The sequence below is a fragment of the Suricata suricatta genome, chromosome 15 (genome assembly GCF_006229205.1).
Source record: "Suricata suricatta isolate VVHF042 chromosome 15, meerkat_22Aug2017_6uvM2_HiC, whole genome shotgun sequence".
Classification (NCBI taxonomy): domain Eukaryota; kingdom Metazoa; phylum Chordata; class Mammalia; order Carnivora; family Herpestidae; genus Suricata; species Suricata suricatta.
The window spans coordinates 74200436-74201990 of record NC_043714.1 but is presented as its reverse complement, the minus strand read 5'-3'; the positions used below and the strand labels follow the sequence as shown (position 1 = coordinate 74201990).

Genomic DNA, 1555 nt, shown 5'->3' with positions numbered 1-1555 from the left:
AGTGTCCACCCTCCAGGGCGAGGGTCCCCACCGTCCAGGGCGAGAGTCCCCAGTGTCCACCCTCCTAGGGTGAGGGTCCCCAGTGTCCACCCTCCAGGGCGAGGATCCTCCTGTGTCCACCATCAAGGACGAGGGTCCCCAGTGTCCACTGTCCAGAGCGAGGGTCCCCAGTGTCCACTCCCCAGGGCGAGGGTCCCCAGTGCCCACCCCCCAGGGCGAGGGTCCCCACGGTCCAGGGCGAGAGTCCCCAGTGTCCACCCCCCTAGGGTGAGGGTCCCCAGTGTCCACCGTCCAGGGCGAGGGACCCCCAGTGTCCACCCCCCAGGGTGAGCGTCCCCAATGTCCACCCCCTAGGGCGAGGGTCCCCCTGCACTGGTATCTGCGGCCCCAGCACCTGACACGGATGGTGCCCACAGGACTGTCACTTGGGTTCTATTTCATTATTCTCAGTTTTCTCTTCCTGTCAATCTTTTCTGCTGGTCCCAGAACTCGCGTTGCTGCACAGGGCAGCAGGACCAGGAGTATTCGGCAAGGACGCAGGGGGCTTTGGAAGCCCCTGTGCCCTGCAGTTCCCCTCCTGGACTTGACCAAGAGCCAAGCTCCGGGCTCCCTCAGGCCATTGGGAAGTGACGGAACCAGAGAGGGTCAGAGCCGGCGGGGACACTGGAGATCACCGGAGCCCGTGCTCTGCGGACAGGAGGGACCTCAGGGCTGCGGAGGGGTGGGGGAAGGTGGGGTCCCGTGGACTGGGAACCCGCCTCGCCCCACAGCCCCTTACACCAGGGTAGCTCTGCTTTTTTTTCCTCCATAGCTGACATGTGCTCATGGTACAAGTGTGTGCACAACAAGAATCCGGCCACTAGAATAAAATATGTTTCAAGAAAAAACACTACTCTAAATAAGCCCGTCCTTTCATGTTTGGGAGAAGCAAGACTCAGAGGGAAAGTGAGGGCCCCAGACAGGTGGCAAGGGGATGACGGAGCCAGGCATCGGCCGGGCTGGCAAGCCCTCCGCCTCCCGTGGGGCAGCTCATGCGGCTGCCCGCTGGCTCACCTCTCCGTCATCTTTTGCACAGGGTCGTGGGGCAGACTGGCAGTGGAGCCAAAGAAGTCAGGCCCGAGGATTCACTGCCCAGAGCAGAGGTACTGTGCCCTCCAGCACTCCCCTCGCTGTGCATGCTGCCTCAGCCAGTCATCCCCACAACCAGTCAGGAGACCGTGCCCTTCCTGCTTTGGGCGGGTGTGTGGCCGGGGCGTCCGGAGCCTGGTCTCTCTGACCGCCATACCCTCATCTGCATCTCCAAGTTCGAGGCAGCGCCAGTGTTCTTACCCTCAGTCCTGGAAATCCTGGCTGCCCCGGAGGTCCTGGGGGCCCCGTCAGTCCATTCTCCCCAGGCGGTCCTTGGGGGCCCATCAGGCCTGTGTGGCCTTTGTGACCAGGGACTCCAGGGTCCCCAGGCTGGCCCTTTCCACCGGGAGATCCTTTGTCACCTTTGTTCCCGGGGTCTCCCTAGAGGAGGGAAGAAGCGTGTCAGCAAGCAGAGGACTGGCATCGG

At 63.0% G+C, this 1555-nt stretch overlaps 1 protein-coding gene across 1 annotated transcript in view; it reads left to right on the top strand.

Moving 5' to 3' along the window:
* The window catches only part of COL22A1 (collagen type XXII alpha 1 chain), a 189725-nt gene that overhangs the window by 185792 nt on the left and 2378 nt on the right, over window positions 1-1555 (top strand). Inside the window, exon 62 of the mRNA XM_029923332.1 lies at window positions 1336-1375. Coding sequence (XP_029779192.1) covers window positions 1336-1375 — 40 coding nt within the window. The remainder of the gene's footprint in view (window positions 1-1335; window positions 1376-1555) is intronic.